Source organism: Dinoponera quadriceps, unplaced genomic scaffold (genome assembly GCF_001313825.1).
Source record: "Dinoponera quadriceps isolate SergipeBrazil2010 unplaced genomic scaffold, ASM131382v1 scaffold2183, whole genome shotgun sequence".
Taxonomy (NCBI): domain Eukaryota; kingdom Metazoa; phylum Arthropoda; class Insecta; order Hymenoptera; family Formicidae; genus Dinoponera; species Dinoponera quadriceps.
In genome coordinates, this window is record NW_014556922.1 from 103,489 (window position 1) to 123,672 (window position 20,184).

The following is a 20,184-nucleotide window of genomic DNA, read 5'->3' on the forward strand; positions in this document are numbered from 1 at the left end:
GCGCCGCAATTTGCGAACGCCCCGGAAGCGCCCGCGCTCTCGAAATTCTTGACCCCATAACTCGACGCGCGATTTTCACGGGAATTTCCCGCTTATATTTAGCCAGTATGAAAAAATACGGCCGGTCCATCGGCGAATAATTCACGTACGCGCGAGTTATTATTATCCACGCTGGTGTAATGTATGTCAACTCGATTCTAACGTTCGATTCTACAGTTCGAGGTCCGATATTGTTCGATACGAGTACTTTTTCTCAGCGAGAAAGAAATTGTTAGGGAGAACGGAAGGCGGGTGTGACGGGACGTAGTGCGAGAATCGTCGTCGTCGTCTAATCCAATTTCACGCGCGACGAGGTTTAGCCGACTACGGAAATAGTCCCGCGGGTTACCAAGAGCACATCCGAATGTTCCCTACCTAACTACTACGGCAAATTGCGTGTACTCGAAACTGCTCGTTATTTACCCGCGCACCGAACTAACCGAGAGAACTGCTCTCTCTCTCTCTCTCTCGCAGTGACTTACTTTCCGCAACTATTCGCAATGGCTCGCCGCGAAGTTGTCTCTACGGACCGTCGTGGCCGCGAATTGATCGTAGTCGCTTCCGGTTTCTTTCACGTGACGTCCATCGAAACTATTGTGATTTATATCCGATCGGAGGTCCGACAATTCGACACGTGCGACGTCGTTCACGAATAGACAGGTGGTTTCCGAACTGACCGATTTGTGTTTGCAACTTGTCCAGGGCGCGTTTTCTCTCTCTCTCTCTCTCTCTCTCTCTCTCTCCCCCTTTCTCTGTCGACCATCGTTCCAGACGGGGTCTGATAGTCGCTGCGGCGAGATCATTAACGTGGGATACTTGTAAGCCCGAGGGCTCCCAGGGACTCCTAAACGCGAATTCAACCAGTTTAGCGTCTCTCTCGCTATGGCTACGTCGATTCATTAATCATCCGCGTATCTCTGAGCAAAGTATCGCGAAACCACAGTGCGATATGTATCCGTATTGCGGCTGATTCTTGAAACACTGTATCTTTTACTGTTAATTTTCATAGCGCAGATGTGAATTTTCATACTTTGCTCAATTGACCAAAGTTATGTAAGAAGGATCCAACTTACATGGAATACGTTTCGAGGAAAATGAAAATTTTACACATGATTTAAAAAGCATAAATAGTACGGAGGTGCTTTTCATAATCGTTCAAGAGCCTTTAATAAATTATTTTGTCGTTTTTACTCCTCGCTTTTAGCCTGTTCTATCATTTTTATGCCCGTTTCTTGGCATTCTCAGACATGCGCAGTCTATTAAGCGAAGGAATATCACGAATACGTACATGCAAGTATACACGAGTATTTTTGAGACGATTTCCCGTCTTCAACGTTTTTCAACTGATGAGTGAGAGCACGTTAATACGTTCCTCTTTTGCTCAGTTTCGGTTCAACATGGAAAAGAGACACGTTAAAAAGTCGTGTTCGTTTGTTCGTGTTATTTCACAATGTGTCATAAGTGCTTAAGAATGTTAAACGAATATTTTGTACTCATAGAATGAATATACGTTTACACACTTCAAATTTACACGGCATTGTATGTTTCTACTACTGAAAGTACTCAATAATACGTTTATACCACTCGGATATATTCATATGCAATCCGCTGTAACTATTCGTTTTCGCGATGACCCCTTTCCATTCTAAAAACGGGGTCATATTCATTCAGCCAAATGCACGCTTTCACTATTCAAATAACCGTTTTCGGGGGTTGAAAACAGTAAAATATTTTTGCAAGGGAAATCAAACGTGGTCTATTTTCTTCTTTTAAAAGTATTCATTGACAAGCTTACCCTTGAAAAAAAAGAGGCAACTAATAAAAAATAGCAAAATTAGTAGATAATAAAAATTGCTTTTAATTAATTTCTAGCGCCCATAAGACTTGGATGTTCCCTTTTTTTTTTGTAGAAAGACACGTAGATTACCAATTTTACTTTGTCAATTACACATCCGAGTGCAATTTTTAACGTTTTAATTCTAGCGTTCCAGTGTAATGTCATTTCACGCGTACAACGTGAAACATCACGTGTGTCTGCGCGGTTGAGGGCAGAGCAAAATTCGCGGAACATTTTTGGAGGCGCTCGTTACTGGGAGACGCGTGTCCGGGTCGGTTTTCGAAACGGACCCTGAGCGACGCGAACTAGAAATTCATCGTCGGTCTTCGACGACTCTCATGATTCTCACGAGAGTCCACGAGAGAGAGGGAGAGAGAGAGAAGAGGGAGAGCGGTCCACGAGATCTCGCCATATATAACGTAACTTCGGCGAAACTTTCGTAATGTGAGGGGGCAGGGCGTGAGCGCGGTAATGACGGCGGGACGAGGGTCGGGGGACGGATCAATTAGTCTTGATTTAAATTAGCTACGGCGGCTGGTAATTAACTTTGGTTTAGGGCGCCCGACCGGTAAGCCAGCGCGGTAATAATGACGATAATTATTATTGTAGCGAGGTCTCCGTCGCGAGAGTGCGCGCGCTCGCATACTACTGGGTGCCGCGGAAGTTCCGAACCGGAGGAAAGAAGCGAGCGCGGCGAAGTTCGAGGGCGCGATCAGCTGACTGCGGCGATAACGGATATTAGATTAAGCCGCTGATGGGTTCCTCGTGGTGCGCGAAATTGCCGCCGCCGCCGTCGCACGCTCAGTTACGCGAAAGTCGCCGTGAAAAACGCCGGTCGAGGGGGGACATAAATTCCCCCTCCGTCGTCGTGGCGAAAGCCGAGGTTTCGTGCGAGATAGAGGGCAAATTTCCAGACTCCGGAAAATTTACGAATTCTTTCGGCCGGCGAGAGTATAAGTTACGCAATAGTCGATCTCTCGCCGGCGTATATATATATATATATATATATCTCCGAAACGACTCGAGAGTCCGGAAATTCGTTTGGATCTCCACATTTCATGTGAAATGTCAGAAAATAAATGTGCTCGGCCATTTCGCGCGTTAACCACATGGCTGAACCGACCGAGATGACTTTTACGTCCAAAAATCCGGCCAGCGGCTTTAAGCATGCCGCGATCAACGGGATATAACCGTCCGTCTAAAATGATAAAGATCAGCGTAGCGGGTGAAAATAAATTAGCCGGCCATATATACAACTGAAATTTAATTATTACATCTAGTTTTCAGCTGTGGGAGCTAAAAAACTAGATACAGGGAGCAAAAAAAATTAGCTAAATTAACTAAATTTTCGTTGTATTATATGGACAGTTAATTTTTATCCATGCAGCAGTTAGTTCTTAACTGTGAGAGGTAATACTTTTTTTTCCGTGTGCGATGGTTCACATTTACTTTTATAACATATATAGGCAAGATACAAAAAAGTACGCGCACGGATAATTAAGCTAAAATGAAACTTCGAAATTGCGGACCGGATCGTGTTCTTACAGCGGGCTTCTTCTTCTCGTCGGAAACCAGTCGCCGGAAAGAGACACGGCAATGACAGAACGTTCTGTGTAGAAGGAGCGAGAATGAGGAGTCGCGATAGCGGGCAAAGTGTCAGCGCGGTAATTAGGCTTTTACGGTGATTGAGAATCTCGTCGTCGTCGTCGGCGCGGCACTCTCGAGCGAGTGTCGTTAAACCGTGTCGTCCGCCAGTCGGGCATTAATCAAAGCCGAGCCGGTAGTTATCGATTCCAGCGATTTGTACTGTCGCGCGCGTTCGCAGCCGAGGAAACGCGAGCAAATCGAACGTAAACTGCGGTTAATTTTGACACCGGCGATTACTCGCCGCGACTGCTTAAACGCGCGCAACAGCTCGCGACGCTCGTTATTCCCGCGCGTTAACGTCGGTGTCGATAGTCCCACGTCTAATGTCGTAATATATCTTATGACACATAAACAAACCGACGAATATCTTTGAGTTCCATTTTTGTATTTATCACGTATACCTAAGCAAGCATGTGTACGTGTGTGCGAGGCTTTAACGACTTTATGCGCGGAAAACATCCGGTATTTTATAGCGATCACGACAGGTGCGTGTCGTACATGGAAAAAAGAAATTAGCTGCTTATATAGTACAACTGAAATTTAATTACCACACCTAATTTCCAGCTGTGACAGTTAAAAACTAGATACGGGGACAAAAAGAATGAACTAAATTAACTAAATTTCAATTGTATTATATGGACAGCTAATTTTCAGCCGCGGGAGCTGCTTCTTTTTTCTCCCGTGCGTTATGCAAAAGTTTCACGAGATTTTCTGGAGATATTCCTTTGTTTTTTACGTGTCATTTTTACGTGTCGGAAATATTTATCGTGCCTGGGAACGTAGGTCCGTGAATCTGCACAACGTGTGAGAGAGAAACGGGAGCCGGCAGCTATAGTTTATTAGGAGAATTGGAAGGTGCTGTGTGGAAAGCAACCAGCGACGTTGCAAGCTCGTTAGCATCTAGTGATAATAGAACAGGACCAAACTTAGCCTAACATCATCTCTAATAAGCGCCTTGATACTTCATCCGTGATGTTACGTAACAGACCAAAGTAATGCTAGACCGCCGTCGTACACTCCGCTGCGCATGAATTACGAGAGTTGTACTATAATCTCTCGCTCATGATATTCACGTGTTAAGCGGCAAGCCGTTTAAATGATTTTCCTCTATGTGTAAATTCGATAACAAATAAATCACCCTTAATTGGAGACAGACAGCAAATAATCGGGAGTTTCGCAGTTTCTCCTCGGAGCTCCGCGCAGATTAAAAGTCGAGATATCCTCGGCGTGCCTATGATTAACAAGCTGCACTTTAAATGGAAATGCATGCCGCGGATTAAGAGAGGCGCGCGTTCTATTTCATCCTCCCTTCGTTTTATCCCCCCCCCTCCCCCCCCCCGGATCGTTTGTGTCCTTTCAACCGATCGTGTCGGCGGAGTGAACGACGCGGGCGCAAAATTTCAATTATCTGAGAAAAATCTCGATTGATCCTTGGCGCGAGATTGAACGGCCGGCTATGAAACGCGAATGGAAAGCGGAGATTCAAACGGTTCGCCGGCGGGGTGCGAGGGATAAAGCCAGAGGATGAGCGGGGGAGGGGAGGGAGCGGTAAAAACCTTTATCAGGTGATATCAATTTTTCTCAAAGAGATCGCGTTGATGTATACGTACCTACACATCTCTCGAGATAAAACGGTTTTAACGAACTGAGCGTAAACGAGAGAGAGAGAGAAAGAGGGGCGAGGGGGGGATGCGCCTTCGGGAACGCACATTGTGGGCTGTTAGAATACACCGGGCACGATGTTAGTTAACTCTTGAACACGTCTCGCAGTCAACGCCGAGAGATTACGAGAGACGCGTTTGATATGCGGAAGTATACGGTGTAGTCGGACGGACAGATAGGCGGGGCATTTTTCCTGTCCCGAGATTAAATCCCTCGGGGACGATCGCGGGGATTATACAAAGTAGCGCAACTGACAGCTTAATGCAATTATAAACGTATAATTTTGAGTTTTAAAGCCAGATTAATGGCGACGCGTACATAACCCCTTGAGACCCCTTGAGATCAGTTTCGTACTCACGCCAACGAATTAATCGCGTAAGTCGGAGATTAATGGCCGGTTTTATCGTTGCCGGTGTAACTTTAACCTAGTTCAACGGTGAATCTACAATCGCTTAAACTTACGTTGCTTAAGTCAGTCGGTTGTTATTATACTAAAGATATCCGGCGCGTAGGTGCGCTCTCGCCCAGCAACGTTTCCCCGGAATTTCCTCGCGTGTAAATATTTGCAATTAAAACGTACGATCGGGAAGCACCCACTATAATCGCTCCTTTTAACTTTATCGCTCTCACCGTCGTTGAACAGGCTTCCGGAAATAATTGCACGATCTCCGCGTGAATACATGTTAGACGATCGCGCAACACATCTCGGAAATGAACTTCGAACATCACTCTGCAATCCAGAGAACCCCAAAACTCCGGTGGTTTGTCTTCCCCTGAATTTCTTTTTTTAGACATTTCTCCTTTAAGATATTCTCTCGAATTTTAACGTCTTGGAAAGACGATGGATTGAAGAATTACTCCCTGAAAGCCCATTTCCAAGCGCGCGAGAGACATTAATCTTCCCGGGGAAGATTTCGCCGGAGAATTTGATGAGATTTCCGAAGACTGGGATTCCATCGAGCCTCGATATAGTGTGCCAGGGTGAAGAGTTCAGATTCAAGGCCGCGGTCGCCCGCGGAGAAGACCGCGTATGATTTAATATTCGTGGAAAAATCGCGGCGAGGCCGGTAATAAGTCTCCAAAGTTCCCTCGTTACTCGCAAATCGCTCTTATGGAGCCTCGCGCTCGAGTATCGCGTTGCTAATTGAGGGTAAGGAAGCGTAAGAGCAGGCTGCTGCGGGGATTTTTGAATAATACCGACTAGCCGATCCACTCGACCGGAATAAAACGCCCTAGGCGGTTCTCCGTTTTCATGTAGGTGCGCTCTCTCTCTCTCTCTCTCTCTCGCTCGCTCGCGCGCGATCCTTTTTCGCGCGGGGAATTTACATCACGGCGAGCCGCGGGCGATGCGTGTGCGCTCAGGACGTGCACCCGGTATGTGTAATTAGGTCGTGATTGGCTGCGCGACGCATAGGAGAAGACCGTAGTCTCGCGATCCGCCGACAACCAGGTCGAGGTCGACGCCCGAAAACTCGCGCCGGCCTCTTCCTCAACCCCCGACTCTCGCACCCGCCTTGAGGATCCTTTTGGCGCTTATTTGCGATTAAGCTGAAATCCGCCGCTCGTCGTTGCTGCGCGAACGACGCCGTTTCCGGACGACTCGCCCGACGGAATCTCCGAGTCGAGTGTTTTAATTCAGCTTTTTAATCCTCCCCGCGAATCCGCGACGCGCAAGAGGGATGCGTCCAACGATCCCGGGTGTTATTCTCCGCGTTTGCGGAGCGTCCACGGACACGCTCGGATAAACATTCGCTTTATATCACGTGCGGACACGCGCCGGCGTAAACAAAAAAGAAAGAAGATCCGAGATTTGTCGGGCGAGTTTCCGATCAAAAGTAAGAACGCTCTCGCGTTTCCACCTTCTCGCACTGCGCTCTCGCGAGAGTCTCTCCGCTCGTTAATCTAATGCCACATTTTATGGCCTGCCGAGGGCGATCCTCTCGGGCTCGGCGTAATTCTCCGCCGTTGAATTCATCCGCCCCGTAAAATTCCGCTTCTTCTGTCTTCGCCGCGCGATCGCCCGGCGTCGCTTTTATCGTCGCGACGCGGCGGAACGCTCGTTCGGCTTTAACAGTCTGCGAAAAACAGATCGATCGGCCGCGCGTTCTCGGCACGTCGTGTCGGACGGACGAGAAGCGAAAGGTCATTTCCTGCGAAAGTTTCTTTCTCTCGGACGATACGGTGCGCGCGACAGGGTCGGTACATCGCGCTCGGCCGCGTTGCAACAGACGAGGCCGTTTCCTTTCCTTTTCGTTTCGCGGTCGATGAGACAACGACCGGGATCGTTGGGAGACGCTTCCGATACTTCCGCGTAACAGGTCTCTTCGAGTCAACGAGGTGGGCGCTCGTCGTCGCTCGTGCACGACGGCGCAATTCTGCCGGTTTATCTGCGCTCGCGTAGGCGCTCCGCGATACCAAATTAGTCGATTCCCGGCCGAAGGGGAGTCGATAAGTCCCGTATCTCGGTGCTCGAATACGGAAAAATCGAAATTATTTCTCCTACTCCTCGAGAGGCCTCGGAGCTGGTACCCGTCCGAGACATCCCATCGCGAGCGCGAGTTTTGCTATGTTTAGAAACGCATAAGTTACGCACTGACCGTATTCGGCCGTGTGCTTCGATGAGCTGTCCGAGGTATCAGCACACGGTTCGACCATAGGCGTGTAGGATAGACTGAGCACTCCCACCGGAAGTCTGAAGCCGGCATTAGTAAGGGAGGGCAATAGAGCAAGCGGCACTTTCCTTGTCTAATTGTTTAACTAGATTGAACCAGATTTAATTTTGGGAAATAATCTTTTTTCTTTTTTACGTAAGCGATCGCGAACACTTAATGTGCTTATTCTGTTTCTTAGATAATTTTTTTAGTTTCTCTTCATTTTTTCCTAAAGTAACGAGTAAATCTATATTTATAATGTCCCTGAAGAATAATAAATCATAGAGCAAACGATAATATGCTATATTTTGTTGATAATAGCGGTTTTTAATCTGGGTCTAAATGACCCCAGGTGACTATTTCCGGGTTAACTTTGTTGGTGGGGAGGAGGAAAGAGGAGAAGCGATACATGGTTACAAGTGTTATGAGCTAATAATTACGAGTGTGCACACTAGTGCATTGTTTATGCACCTTTCACAAAATCAAAGACATTATTCTTCTCTTTCCTTCGTTTATTCTTATTTTCCTGTTCTGCTTATATCGCCATTTCCAATAGTGCTACGTGACGGAGAACGCGTCACTGTTAACATATTTCTGTTCTTCGATCTTGGCTTCAGCTTTCCAATGGTAATGCTCAGTCTATTCTATATTTCTATATAGATTCGACGTAACGTTGCACGCGCGGGACGCGTGTCGCGCGGGAAAAAAGCGAATCGCCGCTTTAAGGCGCTACGCGAAGAGGAAGCAGGAGGAAAATGGGAAAGAGAGAAGGAACCGATGTAGTGTGCAAACAGTGCTCGGGGTATGTTTCTCGAAACGGAAAGACCCTCGGTAGGCGTTTATCCGAGCGCGTACGCACACGCAACACGCTTACGCCACACGGCTGGTACAGTCGCCGAGGTGGATGTTCGAATGCGCGACGTCGTGGACTAGGGTTGTGCCGTAAATTTTAAGGTTACGTCTACACGGATAATTTACGTATTGTCTACGTGGTGTTTACACGAACTTTTCTCATGTAGATGAGGTAAACTACGTAAAATAATATAACAAACTGTAGAGATAAAGGATCAGTTATTAGTATGAATTATAAAATGGTTCATATAGCTGAGATTTTAGAGTCAATTATGAAGATATTTAATATTAGAAATGGAAAATTTGATATATATAGATAACACAGAAATTATATTCAATTCATTTAAACTAGACCTTTTTTTTTAACGGGAAAGGGCGGTAACCTAACGACGAAATAGGAAAGACGAGATATCTCGTCATCCGTTCGCAATGTATTAAATGAAATCAAGCTTGCCAAATGCGCTATTGATTTCCCGTAGGATCGTAAAATACTAAAATTATATCGTAATTGTGCCGTGTAAACCAAATAATTTCATCAATTTTTAATAAATTATATTAGGCTATGTTAGATATAATCCATTTACGCACATTTAAACTATCTATATAATGATATAAGAAACGTACATGCTGTTAACATACAAATGTCATCATTTAAGTTTACCTGAGAGATTTTAACAAATGTAAGAAGACGAGCCGGGCCGTAATAGTTCATAGATTACTTTTTTGTCCGCACAAATGACATGTTATACATAGTTTACATTGTCTGCATGTAAACTATTTATAGACATTTACAGACGTATCGTATTTTACCCGTAAACTTCCAACCTTGCGCCCTTATTCTCTAACTTTCAACGTATGTGTTACAAATCTTTACGCAGACAAAATATATTACGAAATAGCTGCGCAACGATACGTTAACGATAACGAAATCTTCGTTACGAGTTACGGGAAAAGGGGCAAGTGTCCACCCTTCGCGCTGCGCCACTTCGACCGGCTTGACAGCGCGCGTAACGGTGCTCGGTGAATTTACGCGTACTTCACCGGGAACGGTCCGCGAATTTCGCGCGTCGCTCTTTCGCCGCGTTTTAAACGCGGGTCGACACAGTTTATTCACGCCGGCGCGATTATCGTGATGTATCGTCCGGGAATTATCGCGCCGATAACCGTTTCTCGGCGTCTCTTCGCCGGACCGCGAGAATACCTTGCGGACCGGTGAAAGGACAATTTGAAGCGAGAAGAAGGGAAAAAACGAGCGAATCGCAGCGTGTTATTACGCGTATTGCTCCATCAGAAAATCACGGAATATACGCGACGACTACAGACTCCCCGAGCGATTATAATTAATTGCAATGCGCTCGTAATATCGAAATTAGCGAGGCCCATAAATCCGTGACGCGGTCGGGATCCTTTCGCTTGAAATCGCGCGGCAATCCAGGCGGGTTTGCCGCGTTAGACAAACACTCTCATTTGCGGTAATGGCTCGCTCGAGTAGTCGTAAAGGCGCGCGGATCTCTTCCATTATCTCCCCCTGGAAAAATTGCGGAACACCGAGGATACCACCGGAGAATCGTCCTGACTGAAGATACGGCGTGCGTTCAGAAATTCGCGTGCTTTCCACGCAGTGAGACCCCTGTAACTGTGTGTGTGCGTTTCGAGATCGTGAGATAGGGGGGACCGAGAGAAAGAGAGAGATGAAGTTGTAGAATGCCGAAAAAAAAGGAAAGTTAGCGACTAAACGATCGCGAGACGCGAATGTTCGTGCGAACGCCGTTGGGACGAGAGTTACGACGTCACGGGCAAACTCGACGGATAACTTGGCGGTGATCGACGAAGCTCGGCGCTTCGACGGTCATTACACGCCGGAGGAATTTACATTACAAGCGCGAAGTGGACGCGAACGACTTTGTCCCGAGCGCGGTTTAACGGGGCGGCACTTTTCCCGGGCGGGCCGCGCGAGCGGTAACTCGCGGAAATAAACCGGACTGGTTTACGCGGACGGTCTTAATCGCCGTCGTTATTACCGTCCGCCTCTTTCGCGGCGTTACGTCATTCCCCCCGCTCGTCGAACACGCGTCCTCCGACGCCGCGTCGTCGATAAAACGCACTGTACGCGCAGCGGAACGCGCGCGGAGAGCTTAAAGCCACGCAAACACAAGCGCGTTCAGCCCGGCGACGACTCTCCCTTTTCCTTTCTTTCCTTTTCCCCCTTTTTGAAGTCGTGCCTCCTGCGTCTCTCACACCCTCCCCGCCCTCCCCTCCCGCCGGCCCCGTTCCTTCGCTGCTTTTCTCCCTGTGCACGAGGGCGGCCCGAAGGGAGGGTTCGCCCCCGAGTTATTATTATTTTGCCGCGGATATACATTCGCGTGGACTCTCGCTTTAATGGTCTAACGTTTATTTCCCGCCAGGGTCGGCTTTATCGCGAAACGCCGGAAGCCCACCTTCACCACCGCGGAAACCGCTTCTTCGAGAATTCCCATGTGCTGTGCGTTGCTGGAATTTCGATTTAGACGCGCTTAAATGCATCCGAGTTGGCTTAAACACCGCAGTAGAGATATAATCGACTTCGGGTTCCGGACATTCTGCTGGGACGAATGGATTATGCAAATTTGAATATCGTGGCCCGCGGGCGCTGAAAATATTTCCGTTTCTGTCGGAATTGAAAACTCATTTGCGCGAAAATCATATTGTTCCTTTTGTTTCTCGTATTTCAGAATTCTGGTTGAGAAATATTCGAAACGTTCAGGAACAATGTAAGGGAATACGTTGTTGCAATACCGAAAGTCTCAAGTGAAAACATCGTTCTTACGTGTTATTCTTAAACATCACTTCGGTATCATTGGGAAGCATGATTTAGTGCTTTGCATAACGTGGCACGACAGCGTAAATGTTGGGCGTCGCCTCTTCGAAGAGTGTATTTTCAGGGATATACGAAAATTACTCACACATTTCCCATTAAACTAAACGTAAAATTACCTACAATTAACCGCGATATACGAACGCGACCGCCGGAAGGTTAATTTAATAACGGGTCTCGACGAAGGTTAATTTAATAACAGACCACCGGGCCTCCCCTTCAGCTTCGCCGTTGTATAATATCCGATATTACCGAATTAGGACACGTGTCGTGAAATACCATTCCGGGCGGCCGCTTCGAACGGAAGGGCGTAAAGTCGAGAACTCACTTCTCCGCGAATTTCCGATGTTTAGGCGATCGATTGTGTGACTGCATGTTCATTCCGAGTTAACTCAATGCTCCTTTTTCCCCCCTCCTTTCTCCTCTCTTTTTCATTTCGGGGATACAAGCGTGTCAACTTCGATCACGTTGGACTCGCAGTTCTGGACTTACGTTGATCCGACTCTGCTTCGTACAAAAGGCCGCGGGAAAGCGGGAAACTCTCTCGGAGCACTTCTCGAATGCATTGCGAGAACGCGGCTTCCTCTTCGAGGGTGGAGCGTGCTCGTCCAAACGACGATGATGAAAGCACTCCGTTTCGACGGAGAAACGAGATTTTTCGGCTCCGCTTTCGCCTTCCCGCGTACCTTCCTTTGTTCCCGTGAGTACCAGTCGAGTGCTCGATGGCGGATCATAAATGTCGGGTCGGACCCTCGATTCGGCGAATGATGAAATACGACTCGAGAGAGACGCGATGGACTTTTCCTCGGCACGTTCTCGGGTCGGGGGGGGTGATCGAACCGGGACGCTTCCGGACGGAATAATGGAATTAACTTGACGCTCCGGAGTGAGTTACGACGAGCCACAACACGATATGGCGGCTAATGTTCGATCGACTGATATTAATTCCCGAGAAATCACCGAGCGAATTTCGAGATTGGGAAAATCGGAAAATTTACGGGCATTCGTATCTTCTTTATCTTGTGATATTTTGTTACCTTCCTTCACCAGACACACATAATTTATCTCGTGTTCCTCTGTAATGTCCGTGTTATAAAGTAATATCGCCGTGGCGTAATGGTTGCATGAAGACGCGAAATAGCGACTCGACAGGCTAGAAATAGCGAACGACTTATGCTCGCATTTACGACGCTGTCGGGCAAACGATTTGTCGAAGAATAATAATCGCTTTTCCGATTTCATCATTTACTCATAACTCACATCGTTTTACGATTACGGTGGGATGAGTAAAAATGTTTTGAGTTACGTATACATACTTTAAGTATACATAATAATACACATTAACTTGGGCCTTCCCCAAATTTCGCCTGTTGTAAACTAGTGCCACCGTCGATATGATATCGAAATGAAGCTATATTAATTATCCGTCCTAACCCGTAAAATAATGTCTTTCTAGCTGAAAGCTGGAAGCGCAATCGCATATAAAGCATAGTCGTCGACGCTCGGATTTACATAAAGTTGTTTGTGAAAACAACCGAAATATATTCTATGTATTAAAATTTTGTCCGATGGTCTTCGACGACTATGTTATAAGCAAGCGGAAAATATTTTTTAAATACAACAATTTAAATATACTCTCATCGTTGTACCTTAAACGCCTAATATACACAATTACATACATTCAGAAAATCGTACTTCTCGACGGTCACATTTATTCGGATAAAAAGTTTGTCATCAGGAACGTCCTCTAAAATAATCTTATAATTTGCAACATTTTACTCCAATGGGGTCGATTTGTGGGTTTTAAAAGGTTAAATAACGTCGCACAGTGCGCGTTTAACAATATGAAAATGATTAGGACCGTGCTCGTCGATTGCGTCTCGCAGAAAGCCGTTCCCGCTGGCGGCATTTTTGTAAATAGCGAAATATGTATGGACGTGTTTATGATAATTCCGGCTGAATAGTTTATTAGCATAATCGCCCCCTCGATCCCGTCGTCGATACGCAATTTGCAATGGCGTCTCCTCGGCGACGGTTGCACCGCGGCGACCGGCCCTGTTTATATTATAGCTCGATTGCGCAAGAATACGTCGTCGAATTAAAACCAGAGCCGACCGACTGGCACCACGAGAGCGCAAGCCAAATAATTAAACCCGAATTAATCGGGCCGATGATCAAAGCGCCGCGCGGAAAGACACATTTCGCCGAGCTGTCCGACGTGGAAGTAGAGTAAACCTTTCCGCGCGCGTTTATGGTAATCCCGACTGAATAATTTATCAAGATAATCACTCTTTTATACCTACCCCCTTTCCCCAGTGCCACGCCCCCCCCCCCNNNNCCCCCCCCCCCTCCGTTCTCCGCGCTCTCGTGATTTGCATCGACAAGTTGCGCGAGTCGTCGGCTCGCTCGCGGAACTCGATTGAACAAAGTTAACATCGGTCCCCGCGACTAAGATGATAAATCGAACGAATTGTGAACTAGTCTCGCGCTCATAAGCGGACAAAACGTCTCTTTCTCTCCCTCCTCCCCCTCCTCCCTTTTTCTCACTCCGAGTAATTTAATTATCCGCGGCGCTCTCATGAATTTTAATTCGAATGCAAGAGCTAAGCGCGCTTGACGTTCGAGTTTCACCGTAGAGAGGGTAGACCCTGACCGGCGTTTCGCATCGATATCGCGCGTCGAAGACGACGCGGCTTCTCGTGTCTCCCCTCCGTTCTCCTCGGCGTCCTCCCGAGGCGGCCGCGACCACGCGTGGGTGCGCGCGGCATCGCGCGGCACCGCGCGAGAGTTACGGCGCGCGCTCGGTTGCACGCCGCGGCATTAACATATAGATGCGATCCGTGACGCGGAATGCATACGCCGGATGTGCGCGCTTACGTTACGCGCGATAACGCGCGGACGAACGAAGGAACGAACGTACGGACGGACGGACGAGGGTAGGCTGATCTCACAGCCGACGAGAAACGGGGGTAGGTAGGTAGGTTGGTAGGTAGGTAGTAGCCGAGGGCTACCAGTTCGCCGTAATTACCGCGCGCCGCTTATGAATAACGGCGAGGGCGGACACGGGAGGAAGAGAGAGGGGGAGAGAGAGAGAGAGAGAACCGCGTGCGCGAGTCGCTTCCTCGCGGCGGCGGAAGACCCGCGAGATCGTCCGGGGATACCTCGGTAACGAGAGCCGGCCGACGACGCTCGCGCCGGTCTCGCGCGATTTGCGATCCGCGTAGGCGGATCGCGTCAAGTGTCTCTCTCTCTCTCTCTCTCTCTCTTACTCTCCTCGCGGATTCTCGCGTTATAATGTAGCGACGCGCGAACTTTCAGCCTCCGGAACACACACATACGTGTGCAGAGGAAGAATTAGCCATAGGAGCTAAAATCTAGCTATGGCAGCTGAAATAGGGACAGCTAATGTCGCTGCCACCATAGCTGATATATATTTAGCCGTAATAACAATGATATTAGCTATTAGAGGTAAAATAGATTTGTTGCGAGATACGACTGTGTTGTTCCCCGTTAACGTCCTCGTGATTCGAACAACTAATAAAGAATTTTGTTAAAATATTCTCCATTTCACCTGATTACAAATGTATATGCGTTAGAGCACAGACATTCACCATTCCAAAGAAATAATCGCCATTTGTCAGAATCGAAATCTTTAAACGATAAATTACTACACTTTAAGACACACATAAATATATATATATATTCGCAATCAGCTTGTGTGAATATTTTAATTTAATACCAAAATTTGGTACAAAATCGGGGGAAAACGGGGAACATTACCTATGGACGCACTCCAGCTGCGATAACAACGGCATTAGCTTTCACAAGTTTAGCTCCTGTGGCTAATTCTTTCTCCACGCATAGCTTCTCCCAGCACACAGCTGGCTGGTGAGCGTCGACGGGACGGGCGCGTCGTACGAGGTCTCTTTCGCGATTTTCTTCATTTTTCCCGAGAGGGAAGCGTGTCCGACTTGATACGCGTGACGCGCGTTTTAATGCGATCGGCCGTAGCGTAATGCGAGAATATTACGACATGTAATACGATTACATGGTAATGTCGATTTATTCGTGCTCGACGTGCTCCCCTCCCTCGAAAGTCGCTCCCACATCTCGCGGTCCCGCTCGGAAATTCGTTCGGCACTTGGCCGCGCACCGGCGCAAACACGAGTTACGATAACATACAGAGCGGGCGACGCAATGTTTGAGGATTGACTAGTGTAGAGAGAGAGAGAGAGAGAGAGATGTATAGACGTGTACGTAGAGGGAGTGTTTCCGATCGACTGCGCTCGGAACACGCTTGCGAGTAACTCGCAATGAAAATACGCAGGCCGTCTGAGAACGATACTCGTTCGAGAACGATGATGTTTTGCGGACTCTTTACTGCGCTTTAAAGTGCGCACTCGAACGTGCAGAGCGTAACGTGGAACCGTCGGCGATGCCTGTCCCTCGGTGCGCCAAGTGAGAGTTTTACGGACGAGTTCCGATGTTTCCCGATAGGACCTTATCGCTCTTTTTGCACTGGGAGCGCGCGCGCGCGCGGCGAACTCGCGCGTGATAACATAATACGAGATCGTAACGCGCGGCGTGGACTCGTTTGGACGATCGACCGCGTCGGAATCGCGAAGTTTAAGATGGCGGAAATTGAAAAATAAAGAGGCAAGAGCTCGGCCTCGCGCTTCCACCGCGTCGACGGTCCGAGTCACGAGAAGCGGAGGCGCTCGCTCGCTCGCTCGCTCGCGAGAGAGAGAGAGAGAGAGCAAAACCGGTAATGAAGTCTGAAAGCCGCGCGCGACATGCGAGATGCGCGCGATCGGCGGACTTCGCCCTAATGAAATTTCGAGGACGTGAAAGTCAAGATCGGCTCGATCTTGATTGGCCGTTCCTCGGAGATCCGAGCGGATATACGAGCGAGTAAATCGGGCCGGTTACCGCGGCGTTTCTTTTAACGTTCCGCCGCGGATCGACGCGGCGCGATGTAATCTGAAATCGACTCCTGCATGCGGGATGTCCCAGACCTATCGGGCGTTCACTTAGCCCGCGGGACAAGCCGAGGAGAAGTCGAGCTCGATTTCTCCCCTCGGGCGAAAACTTCGCCCCGGGCTTTTCTCTCTTTCTCTCTCTTCCTCGTCGCTTCCTCTTTCCTCTTCTCCCTCCCCATTTCCATCGCGAGATGTGCGTAAATCCGCACGTGACATCGAGTGTTTACGCGGCAACTGACGTTTCCTCGTTAGGAGAGCGCTCGTGGTTCTCTCTCGACCTGAGGCACTCGGCTATACAAGATCGTCAACGTTATCGCGACACGTTATCGAGACGAGAACGAGTGGTTTCGCGGGGGAGGAGAAATCATGAGAGGGACCGAGAGGGAGGACAGAGAGAGGAGAGTATTTCCAGGAGGCCTATTACGGCGGATAATTTACGCGGACCGTTCCTGCCGCGGTTTCCCCGCGAGGCGAATTTACGGCGACAGCGAGCGGCGTTCGCGCGCGACACTCGCCAGGTGTAAATTCGATTACGAATACTACTCTCCTTCGCGCGCCGATATTTCACTCGCGAAGGAGTAGGTGGTGGCGTCGCGGCGTAATCCACGCGCGGAATTATGCGCGGCCGCGTAGGCGGCGGGAGAGTTCCTCGTAAAGAGACGCGGGCGCGATAGCGAAAAACTCGCGCTCGCGATAATTCCGCCTTGCAATATGTAAACTAGTTAGCTCGCGAGATCAGCGACTGTGCGTATACAGGATGTCCCGGAATTGGCAACACATGAGCACGCAGTGCTTGTGGTGTATCGCCTCGCTCGTGACATTGTTAGGCCGCGGGCTCCGCCCGCGTCAGCCGTCGAGCAGACGGCTTCTACGCGAGTTACGAATGACGAGCGCCCGTCTTTCCATCCCTTCGTAATTAATACCGAGAACACTCGCGATCTTGATGCTGGAGTAACAACAGAAATATCTCGGGAACGCGAATAAAATGGTAAGTCGCGGTTTTTTTTTTTTCATATTTTGGGCTTTTTTTTTTGAGAATTATGTTTTCACATTTATTATCAATTTTGATTTGTTGTTTTTGTATAATGGTTGCCGCTAGGAAATCAGTTATCTCGTTAAGTCAGACTGATGGGTAGTCACATGCGGACTCAACTTTTCTTAATTTACAAATCATTCAGTTTTTATTATTACTTAAATTATTCTTGTAATTTTTTGAAGTCTTAACATTGTATAATTAAGCTCTACATAGTTTCTTTAAAATTCTTCTATTTTAACGCAAAAACTTTCTACCGAGGGTTCATTGTTACTGAGTCTGAGAGAAATAGAAGAAAAGTCTTTGTAAATCTTTTAAAACTGGTCGCAGATACGCCAAAGGAGATCTATTATTGATCAGATCTTCAAATAACATCATAAGTCTCTAACCCCTTAACGCACGGTTTTTCTACGATTAGAAAAACAATATAAAATACAAAAATAGTTTTTTTTAACATTGCATTATATCATAACTTCAGTGTAATTATTTTTCATGCCCGAATTAACACGGATGCGTGCATCGTGATAATGAAGCGTTGTCTGAGCCTTTAACTTTCGGGCTTGCACGTTAAGGGATTAAGAATTGACGTTCAACTAACATTCTAGGTGCCAGAAGTCTGACATATTCAACTAAAATTATCAAAACTTATGTGAACTGTAATACAAGTCCTTCTTTTACAAAGGTTGAAGGTCAACTGTAGTAACAGAAGAATAGGAGTAGGAGTTTTACACAAAAACGTGTGCAAGCCTCAGCGTCCTAACATGTTTACTGTCAGGATTAAAGAGCCACTCGAACTCCGAACTTTGTGCATAACACTTTGTGACATGACATACATTTATTTGTATTTATTCCCCGGGCAAATTTCGCAGTCACGCTCCTCTCTAATGAGGATTCTTCGGCGCTAACGTCGCGGAAAACAGAAAGTTGGGCAGCTTCAACGTGGAAATCGTATGGAAAAGTAGCATCGCACCCGAGAAGTTTCCTTTTTCTCGCGGCAATTAGACGCGCTCCCCGAGATCGTTAAGAAAAGCGCGGCTGGTTAAACGGGAATCGTCATCGCCCTCGCGCTTCGCTCGACGTCCGATAATTAGCGTCGCGGCACCCGCGGAGCGAAATCTCGCTCCAGGTGCAAACCCGCTCGCGGTGCTCCTCTACGCGCGTCGATATTTCACTCGAGAGATGCAGGGAGCGTCGGCCGTCGTAATCTACGCTCCGTATTATGTGGAGCGCGCGTGGGCAGAAGCGCATGCATTCGATGTGAGATCTCGAGGGAGCCACGCGACCGCCTCGCTGCTCGCTTTTCACGCGTCGCGCTTTCCCGCCCGGAAAAATCTCTCTCGATTCGCTCTCGACCTCGCACGCGGTTTTACTAGCTTAAAGTCGTCGGCTTATCTGATCGCTACAGCAATGTTGCGTGTTGCCGAGTGAAGGACCTACAAAAGTCGCTCGGACAAGAATTAATGTATGCACGTTGCTTCTCCCATTCTCTTTCTTCCCTCCCTTCTCTCTCTCTATGATTTAGTAAATAGTATGTAGGTTTGCGTTTTTTGACATCAGTTGAAACTGGCGTCTAAAAAATTATCTAGTTAATACTAAGTCTATGCATTATACTTTGTACTTATTATTTCCCTCGGTTGTGAATGCAACTAAAACTGTGACTTAGCTTGAAATATTCTTTATACATCTTTAGCCACCTGAAAATGTTGTGTAAACTACTCTAAATCCAAGGGATAATTTATACCCCAGAGTTATAATAAACTCTGCTCTACTCTGCTCTCTCGAAGCATGAGACGAAGCATCTCGCGTGTACATCGATGTTAGCAAAATTCCATCGGTTTTGCGCTCGCCGAACACTTCGTCGCTACTCTGATATTTGAGAAAAACAAACGCGAATGTCTGAAAGCCAAGCACGTCGAGACTTACCGACGTTTCGAGAGCGAAAGATTCGCTCGGCTTCGTCCCGAGTACATCGCGAAAATCGCGCGTCGTGCCGCGTAGTCGCGAGTGGAGGCACCGAATAAACCGGCCGGGCCACGAGGGCGAGGGTAGTTTTAATTAAGCCATTAGGGGTGCCTGTGAGAGACTACGACCGAGCGGCTAGACGATCCGACCCTCCTCTTTCTCTCCTGTCTCGCCCGCTCACCTGCGCCGTCTGCTAAATTAATAATAACGGCCGCATTCCGTTCTACTACGCGTGGGGCGACCAGACCCATGTCCAAATCGACTCTCCTCCGCCGGCTGCCGCGAAATTCGCGCAAATAACAGACGCGATTTCATGACGAATATTGCTATCGGTCTGCGCGATCCATCGAGAGCTACTTGGCGATTTATCTCGGCGGATCTTCCCGGAGCGTGTAAGCGCGAGGCAAGAATTCGCACGCTCCTCTCTCTCTCTCTCTTTCGCACGATTCGACGTGTCGGGAGACTTAATGAAGATTCCACGGCGATAATGAGATTCATCCGCCGCGCGGCGTACACGCGTCTTTGAGTTTGCTTTGCACTTACTTACCGGCTCGCCCGTCGTATCCGCGCTCTTCGTCGTCGTCCTCGTGCTCGCCGCTCTCCTCGCCGGCCGTGCCCTGCGTCTGCACGACCCTGGGTATCTCTGCAAGAATACGAGATAAATGAAG

At 48.0% G+C, this 20,184-nt stretch overlaps 1 protein-coding gene across 1 annotated transcript in view; it reads right to left on the bottom strand.

Annotated features, from left to right (window-relative positions):
- Positions 1–20,184, bottom strand: part of LOC106748393 (netrin-1-like) — a 213,122-nt gene that overhangs the window by 22,364 nt on the left and 170,574 nt on the right. The window contains exon 4 of the mRNA XM_014626848.1: positions 20,064–20,159. Within this exon, the coding sequence (XP_014482334.1) occupies positions 20,064–20,159 (96 nt within the window). The remainder of the gene's footprint in view (positions 1–20,063; positions 20,160–20,184) is intronic.